At 38.5% G+C, this 13,716-nt stretch overlaps 1 protein-coding gene across 1 annotated transcript in view; it reads right to left on the bottom strand.

Moving 5' to 3' along the window:
- Positions 1-13,716, bottom strand: part of CYP39A1 (cytochrome P450 family 39 subfamily A member 1) — a 92,069-nt gene that overhangs the window by 32,271 nt on the left and 46,082 nt on the right. Inside the window, exon 8 of the mRNA XM_014837506.3 lies at positions 3,227-3,360. Within this exon, the coding sequence (XP_014692992.1) occupies positions 3,227-3,360 (134 nt within the window). The remainder of the gene's footprint in view (positions 1-3,226; positions 3,361-13,716) is intronic.

Below are 13,716 nucleotides of genomic sequence, written 5' to 3'. Positions count from 1 at the left end.
GCCAACACCTTATGGTAAAATAAAAACAAGGAAGGGAGAAATCAACTGACTCATCTTCAAGGGTCCTAAAATGAAAAAAACCATGAAACTAACATCTACCCAGTGGAAAAGTACTACTAGAAGGGAAAAAAGAGGGGGCAAAGAAGATAGACTTCAGGTGATAGTACAGTAAAAGATAAAGGAAAAGGAAGGGGATGATTACAGTGTGACAAGAGAACAGTAAGGAAAAGGGAGCATCTATTTGAAGGGAGAAGTACTGGGGTGTAAGTATAATCAAGCAAAAAAAGATAAATGAACAGCATAAGAACACAGTCATGCACCCCTTAACAACATTTCGGCCAACAACAGACCATGTATATATAGGTGGTCCCGTGAAATCAGTACCATATAGCCTAGGTGTGTAGTAGGCTGTACCATCTAGACTTGTGTAAGTACATGCTATGATGTTTGCACAATGATGTCATTGCCTAATGACACGTTTCTCAGAACACATCCCCATCATTAAGTGACATAAGACTGTACTGAAGGTCAGGATAGCAGAAGCCAAAAAGAACGCAGACGCAGAAGTGCATTACGTTGGTTCGAAAGTGGCATGTGCAGAAAGGTTTTTATTTGGGTCTGGGAAGAAAATCTATCTTTGTAACAAATTAAAATTTTTTTTGTTATAAAACTATCCTGTGATGGTCTCATGTATTTAGCTAATGAAATAGCACAAGTCAGGTGTTGGGTTTGAGAAGGGGCATGGAAAGCTGCCATATATGTGGCAGCAGAACGACTGGTCAGAGAAGCCCAAGACAGAATGTTTTGAAGCTCCATAAGCCATGCTGAAGCTGAGAGAGAGAGAGAGAAAAAGATGCAAAAGCAACAGGAAAAAGAATATCTACAAGAATTTAGATATAAGGATCTTTATAGTTTTTTTCTCTCTGTTTTGGGCATGGGCATAATTTGTAGAGGTGAAATGGCAATTTTAATGGAGAGAGATTTCAGGGCAAAAGAACTTGAAGAATTAGATTAGAAAGAGAAAATTAGAGGAAAAGAAAAGAATTAAGGAAGAAGAAGAGGGGAATCATATGCAGATTTTTTCTCTACTGCCTTTCACAAGTAAATAAATGTGAAAGAAACAAAGAAAGGAAGGAAGGAAGGAAGAAGAGAGAGAGAGAGAAAGAAGGGAGGAAGGGAGGTTGGAGGAGAGAGGAAAGAAGAAAAAAGGGGAATCTGAGTGCTTATGAGAAGAGGACAGGACAAACATAAAACGCCTTTTAAGAGACTGTCATGATATAGAAACCAGACAAAAATAGTACAAAAACATAAGAAAACTGAGACCAATATCTTGCATGAACTTGGATGCAAAAGTCCTCAAGAAAATATTAGCAAAATAAATCTAACAACATATGAAAAGAATTATACACCATGATGAAATGAGATTTATTCATGGTATGAAAGGCTGGTACAACATTCAAAAACCAGTATATGAAATCCACCACATCAAGAGATTAAAGGAGAAAAAGTATATGATTATACCAATTGATGCAGAAAAAGAATTAGACAAAAATCCAACACCCATGATTAAATTATCATGATGAGAATTACCAGCAAGTTAGAAATAGAGGTGAATTTCCTCAACGTGATAAGGAGTATCTACCAAAAACTTACAGCTAACGTCATACTTAGTGAAAGACTAAACACTTTCCCCTTAAGATCAGGAACAAGGCAAGGACATCTGCTGTCACCATTGTTAGTCAACATAGCACTGGAAGTCAGAGCCAGTGCAATAAGGCAAGAAAAAGAAATAAAAAGCATGCAGATAGGAAAGGAAGAAATTACAATATTGTCTCCATAGAAACTCCTAAGGAACCTACAAAGACACGCTTAGGACCAATAACTAGGTTTATTAAAGCTGAAGATACAAGGTCAAAATACAGATGGAGAATCCAAATTTTTAAAAATATCATTTACAAAAGCCCCCAAATAACTGAACTATTTAGGTATAAATCTAACAAAACATGTATAGGATCTGTATGCTTAAAGTAACAATCAAGATACTCACTGGCAGACAAATACCTATTCTGCAATTCAGCTAATTATCTACCAGCCAGAATATAAATAAGACCTAAAGTTCAATAAAAATGATAGTAATATTCAGAGTAATAAACACATTGCTCCACTTAATTGCACCAAGTTGTTTCACTGTTTCCTCTCAAAGCATGCTCTTTTATACTCATAGTTTAAAGTAATTAATAATTTGATTATTTAAAAGCAAAAATTGTTAAAATCCCACTAAAACTAATTTATGTAAGATATATAAACATATAATTTTATGTTAATATATTTATATATTTTAAAAATATTTTTTAATTTATAAAAAATATTTAATTTATAAAAATATATATTTATACATAAATATATAATTTATGTAAGATCAGTTAAACTAAATCTCCTTTGGATTTAGCAAGTTGCGACTTTTTATAAAATTTGGATTTTTTTGTCTTTTTGCGTTCTACCACTATAAATTTTCCTGGTTAAACGCAAGCACTGTCAATCTGTGTATAAAAAGCCAGCAGGAGCGGAAGGCTGACTAAATGTGATCTACCTGGATGATGCAGGCTCCAAGCCAAACCATTCTGAAAGAAATACTTGGTTCTGCCTGATTGATTCACCAAATATTGAACCGAAAGTCTGCCATGGGCATACCTATCATAGTGCACTCGAGAACTTCCTTCTACTTTGCCCATAGAAAGGACCTCTCTCCCTCACTCACTTGCTGATTGCTAATAACAGCCACTATTATCCACGGCACTCCTGCCATCTGTTCCCACAGCTGTGATCTGTGGCCTGAAATTGTCTTGCAGTCATCCTAAAGAACTTTCCTGACATCCTGAATTTCCTCAACCTATTGCTGCTCAGGAACAGTCAATGGTTGGTTCAGCAGAGAAGAGACTATCCAAACCACCTGCTCGACTGAAACAGGATTACACTAATTCTGATGCAAAATCACAGAGCCAAAATGATTATTAAATGATTATTATTATGTTTTAACTAAAATAGTCACCGACAGATAAATATCTATATTAATAAAATGTTGCTGCACAGCTCTTATTAGCAACCTGTTCCAGGGTCACTTAGTGCTTAATGGAACTTAAAGAATTACCTAATGATATATGGGCAAAATATGTACTTTTGTTATTTCCTAGAAGGTTGATTATCTTAAGACTAAACAAAAACTCACCAGAATTTTAACCGGCTTCACCACTTTTCTAGCAATGATACCAGGGGCTCTTAAACGAATGGATTCCAAAACACACCATTTAATCAGAAGGAGTTTTTTCAAGTCATCCTCAGACACTTTAATCTTATCTTTACCTGCAAAGAGAATTAAAAAGAAAGCAAAAACAATGAACTTAAGAGGCCAGTGATTTTATGTGACCTCATCAACACAGGTTAAATAGTGCCTCTGACAGCAAGTGTTAATATTACTATTACTTTTTGCATACCAAGTTTAGTAATTTATTGCCTCTTTTTATCATTTTTGTTTACCAAGATAAAATATTGCACATGAAAAACTAAACCAATGTTGATCACTGTTGACATGATGGATTGGTATCCAACCTTGGTTCTCACAGTCCTATGACTATCAAATGACTAAGATAGTCTCTGTCAGAAAGGTGCTCAATTTTCACTCATTTCATTCTTTCATGTCCAAATTCTTATTCCACTTAAGGAAACAGCAATAAAAGATTGACGTTAAAAGCACAAAGTAAAAGATCTGAAAAGCCACCTGGCTTACTTCTTCTGTCTCTTCCCTGATTCCTTTTTGTTTTTACTTTTGGTTTTGGAGTCATACATTTCAGAAGGCCCAAAAAGAATGTTAGGCTAAAGGTGATGGGGCACACGTACTTCATCTGGAATGGCGAGCTCTCTGAACACAGGTGCATCAAAGGTTCCTAATGTGACATGCGCACCTGAGCTGATATTTAGTCTGAAGCCACCAGAAAAAGGATGGGGGTCAATCTTTCTGACCCAAAGCACGGTCAGGGCTTTCAGCCAAATTAGACAGTTTAGTTAATGGGATTTCAAGTAAAATGTTTGCACCCTGAAAATTACTTAAAATAACTTAGCTTTCAATTTGGTTTTGACAGTATTTGCTTAATAAAAGTCAACAACATTGTCAGTTTAATTAAGTCAACTTTCACATGTGCTTCCCAACTGTATAGGGAATAGGTGGGTAAGAATGGAATGCAGGGTCTCCAGCCTCTCTCTCTTGACCCTGGATGAAGCTTGTTCTAAAGCAAGTCCTTTCTGCAGGAGAGGGCTGGGTGGGTGCTGCCTGGGAAAACTTATCTGTCAGTACACATGGAATTCCTGAGGAGTCAGAAGTGAATGCCTCTGGTTAGTGGGGTCTTGGAACCAGACTTTTTGAGTTCTGGTTCTACTAATCCCCATAGGGTGCCTCTAGACGCCATTCAATGTGACAGATTCTTGAGCACTGAGTAAGGGCCAGGAGCTGACTGAGGCTCTACCGGAGTTACAACAATGAAGGCATTGCTCCTGCTTCCAATACACTTCATCTAGTAGGAGGTAAGGGACAAGCACACAGTTAACTGGTGTACCACGCAGGCAAGGAAACTGTTCTGTGAGATGCAAACTATTCTAAGATACTTAAAAGCAGGGAGCATTCGCATCCAACTAAAGGAAAAACAAAACACTCTATCAGTATCTTTCTCTAAAATGACAAGTATAGTTAGTTCCTCGCATAGACTGGAGCTCAGTAAATACGTATCAAACAAACAAACGGTCCAGCTTCAACATGGGGAGGTCAATGAGTGGATGCTCTTGGCAAAGGAAAGAGGAGGAACAAAAGGAAGACTGCAGAAAGCACATATGTTCAGGCAAAGGCAATCGGTCTAGTTTGCCCGGAAAAGCAAGATAAATGTGATGGAACAGTGAGAGATCCGCTAAGGCCATGCACAGGGTCTTCAACGCCCTCTGGGAAGTCTGGAGACTAGACAGTTTGGAGACTTCCTGTTTTGGGCCAAGGGAGAGTGAAAACCTCAACAGTGAAACAGTGATCTACAGCCCCACTCTTTACTAAGACCTTTGTCCACAAACCATATATGTTTCCATGTTTGTCCACTTGTCTATCTTAGAATTAGAATTCAAATGTGAGATGAGTGTCACAGCAACACATATTAACATGTTTATTTGAATTGATCTTTTCTGTTAGAAAATGAGTTGGATGGGTTGATTAGTTTGATAGTAAGGACTGGCTTTGGGAATTAGGCTATATGGCAGTCATTTTCCAGAACTGAGTGAACTAAATCTACAACTTTTGAAACTTAAATATTTTAAATAGACCAAAAGCATGTAGAAATATACCAGGAATGACTTCCTTTGCAATTATTGAAACACAAGAAAACAAATTTTAGACATCAACTTAAAAACGTGCGTGAGGGGATCCAAAATTCTTCTAGAGTGTACTTGAGTTAAAAAGAAACGAGAAGAAAACCATTGCCTGATGGCATGTATCGAAAGATGAAGCCCTGTGGTAGAAACCCTGAATGTCTGTGGCGGGACAAATGGAGAGTCAATGGCTCTTCAGAGGAAGTGAAAGGGAAGCGAGGTGCTGGGGTCTTCGAGGCACATAAGACAAGGTGACAGAGGTGAGAGAAGAGCGGAGACCCAGCTACACACAGGGGACTGACAACCTAGTAGAAGACTAAGGAAAATTCTCCAGGGATGAAATGGCAGACGGCACTTTCAAAAACAGGAGAAAATTCAACTTTATGTCAAATACTGAATTTCAAGCTGTTTCTGGCTACAATGTAATTCTCCCTTTCCTTGTCCCATATTTTTAAAATGTTAATGAAGTTAACTAACACAAAACTGTAAGTTAATACTTAGAGAAATAAAGATCTGTGTGATATCCAGTGAGGCAATGCAATACAGAAAAGAGGCAGAACAAGCAGAAGAGAGAAGAGAGTGGAAACGGAGAAATCAGTAAATGTAAGAAACAGTCAAGAGAAAGCTACAAGATACACAAGCCTCCTCCATTTCTCCCTCCAAAGATCCCTAGAACTCTGGGGTGGGGTTCAGACCAATTTCACCTTTATCTTGAAAACCATAGTGGCCCCAGCAAGCTAGGACCCTTGACAAATGGATCTTAAAAATAAATTAGCGGTAACCTACTATGCAGATTCTAAATCTTACTTTTCCAAAAAAATTTCTCTTTAAAAATCTGTTTAGAGCATCTATCTTAGACAAATCCACCAAAAAAATCCCTCTATTTATTTTTTCTATTTTACTTTGCTGCAGCTATAGGATACAGAAAATAAATATTTTTCTACTTGATCAAGGAAAGATGACTACCAAGATTCAGGATTTGTGTTTGAAATCAGATCTGTGTGACTCTGAAGTGACTACCTATTATGAGACAGGCATAATTCTGGCCTTGAAAACGTTTGGAGTTTAGTAATAGTGAAGTTTCTGACCTCCTTTTGGAAAAAAAGTTTTTTATTAAGTATCCTTAAGAGATTAATTGAATTATAAAGTGCAAAAAAGCTTTGTATTATATAGAAACAAAAGCTTGTTTTGAGTGGAAAATAATCTTGAAAATCTCTTATGATCTATACATGTACGAGAGACGTAGACTATTCTTGGAAAATAAGTATTTTGATAAAATATTTTTAGTTTCTCAAATCCCAGTGTGATGTGAGAAAAACAAGGTAGTATTCTTGGACTAGACAAAGAAAAAGAACAGGAAATATGCTAAGTTTTCAAACAACATCTTTAGGTTAAAGACCTTTCTTATTATAACTCTCAGAAATGGCTCTGTACCCATACTGTGCATATTTCAATGCACATCTGTGGTTTGTTCTTCCAGTGTTTTGACTCTAAAATTAGAAGGCTCCACTTGGAAGAATGCCAAGGTAATCATGCAAAGGACCAGAGCCTAATGGAGCCCGGGACCAGTACAGAAGACAGCCAGGGAAGAAACTATGGGTGATCTGGGGTAAAATTCAGAAACCATCTGTTTAACTCTTGACATAAATGCAATAAAGGTCAAGCCAAATTGTAGGATATTTGAAACCAAACAAAAGAAAGGGTGATTCTTGAGTTCAGAAGTAGCAAAAAATGTTTCTAAAATACTACATACAGTTTTGGGATTGCACAGATATGATGATAAGCATGTTATAACATAGGAACTATAAATTATATTTGTTAAGGATATATAATAGATTGAAATTCTATTACTTCAGCCACTTAGTCACTCAATATGAATTTGCTTCATATCTGTTATGCGCTAGCCCAAGCAGAGGAAGAGATAATACTAACTAATTTATTGACCATCTAACGTTACAAATACTTTGGATCATTTCATTTATCCCTCATAACTACCTGCCAACTATGAGCCTCAGAGAGGCTAATGAGTCCGAGGAGAAAGTTGAAAGTGTCAGAGCAGCCTTCAAACCTACGTCTGTCTACACTGCAAGCCCTTGCCCTTGCTTATTATGTCCCATCGCTTGCCCTAAGAGGAGAAAGGAATGAGAAAGACACAGTTATCACCTTAAAGGAGTTTGGACACAAGGACACAAAATAATATCTGGATATAGATAACTATAAGTTTCATGAGAGAGGATTTGAGTGTCACAGGCATTCATCCCCTCTTGCCTACGGCTCGAGTCTCAGCTAAGCCTAGCAGGATGAGTAGGACTCACCCAGGCAGAAAGAAAAGTAACTTAAATTCCAAAATTAACTCTAAAAATACGATTTCTTGGACTTAAAAAAAAGGAACATGATTCAAACAGAATTACTAAAGTAAGTCCTTTGAGAGATGGCTCCTTTGGTTCCTTAATATCTCAAGCCCCCTTTCCTTACATACACACACACTCACACATAGTAAGTAAATACATTAAATATAAAAACTCTGTTTCTGTAGTCCTGGAATAAGATTACATAAGGATTTAACTAATAATTTTAGGGAAATAGGCTACGTTTTGACAGAAAAGAAGAAGAATGGTAGGTACTTGCTGAGTCATTCAGACCTTTTGAGACATAATTCTGAGGAGACTGATTCAGAAGGCGGAGTTGCACAGTGGGTTTGAACACCACGGAGGCCCTGTGCTCCTCCACAAATATATACTTGTGTGTGTATGTGCATATACACAGGTGTATAGACTCTCAAGGGACACAAGGAAAGAGGAAGAGAAGCAAATAATAAACTCCACTGAAATGTAAAGAGTGCATCAGTGCACAGCCCACCACTTCCGTTACGTCTGGAAGCACGCATCCTCAGTCTGCTGTCCTGTGCTGGGAGGTAAGCTTCCTTCACAGAGGTTGTCTTTTCATATTCATAGAACAGCTTGTCTAAAATATTACAAAATTAGGTATGTGCAAAAGGTCAGAATCCACGTGAGGGAGAATGAACCTGGAATAAGAATGCATGAGATAAAGGTTGGAAAATAAAGAAACTGACGTAACAACCTTAAGCAAGGATTCCAAGCAAAATTTGGTCAAGAAATTTGCTTCCCAAATTTTTAATAATTTATTTAAAAAGTAAAATCAAATAATAAAAGTTAATGTCTACTTTAGACTCTTATTTAGGGAAATTATGTAACAGCTTTGAAAAACATGCAGTGTTTCTATGACTTCCACTCAAAAATAATGACGCAATGACATCAATTGCTGACAGAGAATAAGGGCAGGAAACTAGTTTTCTGGTATATTTTCTCAACTAGAGACCTGAAAACATGCTCTTGAAAAACAAAACCAGTTTTAGAGAACATAGACAAAGCTAAAGAGAAACAGAGTAAACAAATAAAGAGAATTTACAATATTCCAAAGGGGGAAAAAAGGAGTATCTTACAGCCTTCCCTTCATTTCAAGAATTTAAAAAACTGCAATATGATAAGCAATGCTCAAAACTTCAATTTTTAAAAATTATACTTCTACTTTATTTCAGGAATATTTTCTTATATTTACAAAATTGCTGTTTTCTTCTCAGAAGAAACCTAACATTCACTGGAAAAAGTTGGCACATCTCAAATAAAAATAGTAAGAATGGATAAAATGGCCTGAAGTAGATGATATCATTTCTAATAGGTTTTCTATGTCAGATGACCCTGCAGAAGTTATTTATAGGTAGTGAGAATGCTCTGGTTACAGATTTCTGGACATTTTTGGCGAGATGAAGATTTTTTTGTTGACTTGTCTCCCAAATGGGGTAAGTAATAAACCCCTTTCTGCAATTATGCTTTTAAATTTGAAACAAAATATTGTGAAATTGATCTTTGATTATTGGAAAGGAAAATTCATTTTCAATTTTGGATAAAGACCCCAATGACCTTTTCCTTCTCCAAAAATGGATTTCCCTCTATTCCTGAGGACTAAGAGATAGTGAGAGAAATGCCTGGAGCAGAGGCAGACCAGAACTGAGAAACAAAGAGTAGCAGGGAAAGGAAGAAAGGAAATGATAAAAGAATTAGTGAGGAAACAAAGTCGCAGAGCTGAGTCGGTGAAGCAAGGTGCAAATTATGAGGGACTTGCTGATTCTGCACAATGAGACCCAGGTTTTCCCTAATGCAGCAGATTCCGTTTAGGGCTGGACCTGCCCCAGGTAGTGTGAGCCGCCAGACCAGACCCCATTGATGCCAGTGGGGCAAGGAGCACACCACAACCAAACGTCTTTAAATAGGACAAACCAAGTTTAAATGGATTTCTAAAGCAGATGTGAAAGGAATAAAGGAGATTCAAAAGAGTGCTATGTCAAGAAACGGGAGAGGCTTTTTCGCTTTCAAGAAGGGAGGGAGTGATGGAGAGGTCACTAGGTAGTGAGGCCTGAAGAGTAAACCAGGAGCTCCCCTGGGTAGGAGAGTTGAGCTTTGAAAAAATCCAGCCTACCACTGAAGACAGTCTTCCAATCTAGTCCTTCCTCCTCCCATCTTCTCTCCTCCCTAGCTCCCTGCCTTTTCCTTCCTCCCACTTTTTTTTTTTTTCCTGAGGAAGATTAGCCCTGAGCTAACTACTACCAATCCTCCTCTTTTTGCTGAGGAAGAATGGCCCTGAGCTAACATCCATGCCCATCTTCCTCTACTTTTTTACACGTGACACGCCTACCACAGCATGGCTTTTTGCCAAGCAGTGCCATGTCCGCACCAGGGATCGAACTGGCAACCCCAGGCTGTCAAGAAGCGGAACATGCGAACTTAACCACTGCACCACCGGGCCAGCCCCCCTTCCTCTCTCTTGAAGAATCCCCAGCTCCTTCTGCATGTTGTAAGGGGTGACTCTGAATTTACGGCATCTGAAGATACAGAATAAGAGTTTATGGGGTACCTAAAATAATTAGGGAGTAAATATGATTTTCCTAACACCAAAAAAAAAAAAAGAAGAAAAAGGTAATGAATTAATTAAAGAAAGTAGAATGGATCCCTGGAGATTAGTTATATCCTGCTGCCTCATTCAGATGCAAAATGGGAAGGGAAGCTTAAGGTACTGTGGTGGATACAGACTTGGAAAAGCAAAGCATAAGCCTAGGGATTGTCGATGGACTCAGAACATGGGCATTCGAGGGTCAGGAATCGTAGCTGCAGCCTGCAAGCAACATCACCTTCAATTCCCCCCTCAAGCCACCTGCTTCTTCCAAATCCCTCAGTTATTTCTGAGCTTCCGTCTCTGGTTCTTTTGATTTTTCCAGGGGTGACTATGGATTTTTGGCATCTGAAGGATTTAGGATAAAATTTTATTATAAAAGAGACATATTCCTATTGTTGGGAAAAACCATCTCATGGCACACAGCTTTTTGACCCCAACTCAGCCACATAAGAATGGGCTTGGGCCTGGAACACTGTCTTACCAGGAGATAACGAGCACACACAGCCTGTGCCAGGCTTATCACTCGTGTGGGAATATCGTTCCTTGTTTCAGGAGCAATGAGTACCTATTTGTCTCTGCTTAAAGCGTGTGCAGCATATGGCACCTGGCCGACCCCACTGCTATATCTTCCTCCAAGAGAAGGGGACGGGGTTCCTTCCACTGCAGCATGAGAGGGGTACACTTAGGCCAATTGCTCTGTGTCAGCCACAGGGAGGGAGCCACTGGCCATGGGGGACTTATGCCCACTATTGAAGCTGATCATGCTCTGTCTCTTCTGTATGTGAGTAAAGCGTTGTTCCACTCAGAGCTTGATGACCGCATTGTGTTTTCCTTAGAGACTCTGATACCAAGATGCAGTGGGCAGAAGTGTTTAGAGTCCTCCCCTGGGATTGATAACTAGTGCGTGGTATTCTGCCTGACATCTATTGAAAAATTATAAGCAATAACCTTTTGGAAGAAGACTCTGCTTAGCTGCTTCAATTTGACAACACATCAACGGACCAAGTATGAGAGAGGCAGTGATAACAACGGATTGAGCAAACATACCAAGGACTGCAACGTTGCTTAGAACAGGTTATTACAGCTGATGAAAGATAAGGAGATAAGAACGAGCAGACTGAGAGTCCTCACCCCTTCTTCCATCCACCCACGTGCATATACAAATATCCCAAATCCCACTCTGTCATGTCAAGAAAAGTTTAATGCCACCATACCAAGTCAACCATATAAGATTCTCTTCTGAAAAACTAATGCCTCATGTTATTTTCAGAAGTATTTGTCTCACATATTAAAAAGAAATGATCAGTTTCTCTATCTACTGGAAGATGAAATAGAGCCTGCTCCACAGTTATGACACTTTCTTCAAGGAATAAAGGACACAGTCCAATTTATAATAAATAAAAGGGGGAGATACTGACTAAATAAGACAACAATGGTTAGATAATAACATGTAAAATGAAGTTTGATTGAGAAATATCCTTTATTTATACACTCTGCATAATGATTCTGAATTTTTGGATTGTGTTCTCTGGGGACATGTTGACCGGGCTTAAAGACCTTTAGCTCAGTGTTTTCTAAAGCGGAAAAAAGACTATCCAAAGGCCTGAATAATCCTCCAACAGAACACTGAGAAAAAAGTCCTGTGTCTGAATGAAAAATGTAGAGGACAAATGAAGCAGATAAATAGTGCCGCCCCGGGTGGAGGCAGTCAAAGGCTTAATAAAACGAGACGCACCAGAGCAGGACCAGTCTTCAAGCTCGTAAACTTAAATGGGATATCCAATAATCTACGGCGATCACAGGCATCTCTTTCAGCCTGCTGGAGCTAGGCAATAAAGGAGGAGAGAGTGACTTCACACAAAATCCACTGAGTTACAACGTCACAAGACACACTTCAGGTATTAAAGTCAGAAAACAGCAGAAGAATCATAGCCTCCTGGGAAACCTCTCATGGACCAGATGTCACACATGCAAGTTTTAGCCTGCTCTTTGCAGCTGGGTTAGTGAGTTCGAAAATGACACCATCTTGGTCTTCTAGGTCAAGGGAAAAAGAAGATGATACAATTATGTATTTGGAGTGGAAGAGAGTATTTCAGATGAAATCTGCGTTCATAAATACCTTCTTAGGTAATCTACACATGTTCTTCATGGTTTATGAGTGAGAAGTAGTTTGTGAGAAGCTCTGGTGTGATTTAACGTTTCCTGGGCCCATTTCAGGAAGTAAGTAATCTCCTGTACGATAGGCTATAGTCTCCAAAGTCTCCATATTAGGTTCATATTGTCAGACGAACAGTGGGAATAGAGAGAACTTTTTTTCCTGAATAAAATAACTTTCCTCTGTTTCTAACTCCATAGGAGTGCCCTTGGCTCTGCTACTTGATCTCTTTCCTCAATATTTTGGTCAATATGCAACACAAAGGGCCAAGAATCTGTCGCAGACACACTTTGCTATCGAGCCTTGAGCCTGGCAGCTGCAGGGGGTAATGAGAGTGAGCTTCTTCAGTTAGCTAGTTAGCTAGTTAGTTAGAGGGACTTGGGTCTTGACATGCCATGATGGAGTCCTCTGACAACATTGATATTGGTTGGCAAGGCGGTATAGGGACACATCCAAGTGGATGGAAGCTGTATACAAGTTACAATATGGGTAAGAGATGACTAAAAATAAGGTTTCAAGAATAAATGAAAAGGTTTAAATGCAATGAATAAAACTTATGAACCAATGAAAATAATGCAAGCAGCATGGAATCTGCCTAGAACATCACCATGGGATCTGAGCTTCTTTTATCCCTCTGCTGGTTTCTTACACTTGTTTATAAGTATGAGCAGTGACAGAATCTTTCCTCACTAGCATATGGAGAGTGTAGCCATGTGAGTCAATGTCCCCACGTAATAGCATCTGGCCATTCAGCAGTGTCGGTATGTCCCCAGTCGGGATTGCTGCTGAATCAACACAGTGGTGCCAAGAAACTTGATTGGTTGGCTCTGAGCAAATTTTCTCTTCTATACAAAGTCCCACAATTAGTGAGTGACAGAATTGAAACTCATGAATCAAATACCTAACTCTTATCCCATGGAAATTTTATAATGTACCTGTTATGATGCAAAAATCATGACTTTATGAAGATAGAGACCAATTCTATGCAGGTGCATTTCTACTAACAACCTGATTCCTCATAAACTAATAGAATAAAAGTTTACTAATTTTTCCCTTAAATAAATGCACAGTAAAACTGAATGGCAAAAAAAGAAAAAAAAAAAAAAAACCTGTGCTGTGTATACTACCCTACATTAAAAAGAATAGGTGGAAAAGCCAAAGGTAACCAGTTAAAAAATTCAAGCACACTTTTA

Source organism: Equus asinus, chromosome 8 (genome assembly GCF_041296235.1).
Source record: "Equus asinus isolate D_3611 breed Donkey chromosome 8, EquAss-T2T_v2, whole genome shotgun sequence".
In the NCBI taxonomy this organism is placed as follows: Eukaryota; Metazoa; Chordata; class Mammalia; order Perissodactyla; family Equidae; genus Equus; species Equus asinus.
This window is presented reverse-complemented; position numbering and strand designations above follow the sequence as displayed.